This window comes from Colias philodice, chromosome 14 (genome assembly GCF_061535455.1).
Source record: "Colias philodice isolate Cphi_HAF_F1 chromosome 14, ilColPhil1 Martin Lab GWU primary, whole genome shotgun sequence".
NCBI classification, from domain to species: Eukaryota; Metazoa; Arthropoda; class Insecta; order Lepidoptera; family Pieridae; genus Colias; species Colias philodice.
In genome coordinates, this window is record NC_143099.1 from 12097612 (window position 1) to 12099802 (window position 2191).

At 45.5% G+C, this 2191-nt stretch overlaps 1 protein-coding gene across 1 annotated transcript; it reads right to left on the minus strand.

Annotated features, from left to right (window-relative positions):
• Nucleotides 1–361: 361 nt before the first annotated feature.
• On the minus strand, nt 362–1858 carry LOC149483116 (uncharacterized). The gene has a single exon (XM_089703192.1). It carries the CDS (start codon nt 1819–1821, stop codon nt 541–543), a length of 1281 nt encoding a protein of 426 aa, XP_089559318.1. The 5' UTR covers nt 1822–1858; the 3' UTR covers nt 362–540.
• Nucleotides 1859–2191: the final 333 nt, after the last annotated feature.

Below are 2191 nucleotides of genomic sequence, written 5' to 3' on the forward strand. Positions count from 1 at the left end.
ATGTCCCCGGTGTTGAGTATGTGCATTCCCATTTCTTCCAGTACAGCAGACACATCTCTTCCTCGCGAGTCTTCCATTTCGCCACCCCACCACGGGCTTTTTGCGTTCGCATCGCCTCCCAGGACCATCCTATGGATACCCAGCTCTCTCCCTATCCGCCTAAGATGGTCCAGGTAGAGCCCCACTGGTTTATCGGGCTCGAAGTAGAAGGACACTACAATCATCTCCCAGGCTTTGGTTCTGAGAGTGGCCACAACGATGTTGTTACTGCTAAGGCGTGCATGTAGTTCGACATCCAGTGTGTCGTCGAGTACTACAATACACGCCTTTACTGCTCCACCCCCTTCCCCTTCACTCTGGAAGATCCTCACTCCATTGTATGTCCTCATACTTTTCGCCCCACCAACGTAGGGCTCTTGCAGCAATGCTACGCATGCCTTACGCTTGGTGGCTTCGAGCAGTAGCTCCCGTGTGGCGATTTGGCTCCGCTGGAGATTGGCCTGCAGCATTCGGTACTGGAAGGACTCACCTTGGGCAACCTTAGCAATACGCTACCGCCGATCTGGCCAGAGCATCCCACCTCTTTCTTTCCGTACACTCTCTGTCAAAGGCGCTGTGCTCTGCGCTGCCTTTCTTAGCCTTTATGCAGTTGATGCATTGAGGCACTTCTCCCCGCAGCCACTTGTCGCACTCGGTCTTCATGTGAGGACCGGCGCAGTGGCTGCATCGTTCCTTCTCCTCCCTACACATTCGTCTCGTATGCCCGTACCCAAGACAGCGCGAGCACTGCACTAACGGACTTTGATCCATCACTTTCACTCTACTTAGCCCTATATGGGCGTATCCTTCACTCGTGCATCTCTTCCATACCTGTGGACTCACCCTGGCCACTACGTGGTTCTGGAGGTGGTTCCTTGCTTTCATCACGTACGCTACTTCTACCTTTCTCTCTTCCCCCTTCAGGCCCTCAAGGATGCTTGCATTTTGATTACTGAATGCTGTGACGAAATCGTCAACTTCGCATTTCATTACATCCCTGAAGACTAGTAGAGGGCTCTTATTTTTTACATCTTCCACTACTAATCCCTCATTCTTTCTCAGCCTTTCCTTCACCTTGATTCTTTCTTCCTCATTCGCACAGCCGACGACCACCTTCCTGTTCTTCACCTTTCTTACCCTCTCTACTTTCACCCATCCGTCCTTTGCATCCACAGTCTTTCTGATCATTTCTAACACCTCATCACCCGTCTCTTGTTCGTCTTTGGATGACACCATGACCGAATGCAGGGCTCTTGCTTCGGGGAGTTTCTCTATGACTCCCTTCGAGACAACGCCCGCATAACTCGCCGTTTTGGCGACAGTCATGTTGCCCTCCAAAAGCGAGCTCAATTTGTCCATTTTATTTTCATTCTCCCGCATGCTTACTCTCATATCTTCCATTCTTGTCATCATCTCTTTCATACTTTCTTTCATTCCTTCACTTAGGTCCAGATTTCTCACCAATGCGTCGTCAACTACGCTGGGACCAGCATCGGATGGCGGGGGGGGATGTATAGGGTCCCCACTACGCCCTCCACTACCAGCCCTGGCATTGGTGAGTTCAAATTCAATCTCTTTTATTATTTCATACATCCTTTCTAGCGCCGTAATTACCCCGTCTTTTATATCAGTCTTTAAATTTCGGGACTCCCGCAGGTGGGCTTTCCCTTTCAGCAGAAGGGCTTTCCCTTCTGCAGTCCGACTTTTAGGTGTTGCAGGCTTCTTCACTGGTTCGGAGATAGTGAACGTGTCACTGGCACGCCTCTGGGGAGTGTGGATCATGATGACTTAGGGGAGAAAAAAAAAAAAAAAAAAAAAAAAAAAAAAAAAAAAAAAAAAAAAAAAAAAAAAAACCCCTGTCAATAATAATAATTATTCTTAACACTATTAGGTCTCCCAATAGGGGAGATACCTGTCAATAATTACAATTAAAAATTAATATCACAGATATAAATATAAGGTATAAACTATTAATATAAAAATATAATATAAAATATTAATAGGTCACTGATAGTTAAGAATGGTCAACTTAACACTATTAGGTCTCCCAATAGGGGAGATACCTGTCAATAATTACAATTAAAATAAATATCACAGATATAAATAAGATATAAAATAATAATATAAAAATATAATATAAAATAAAAATATA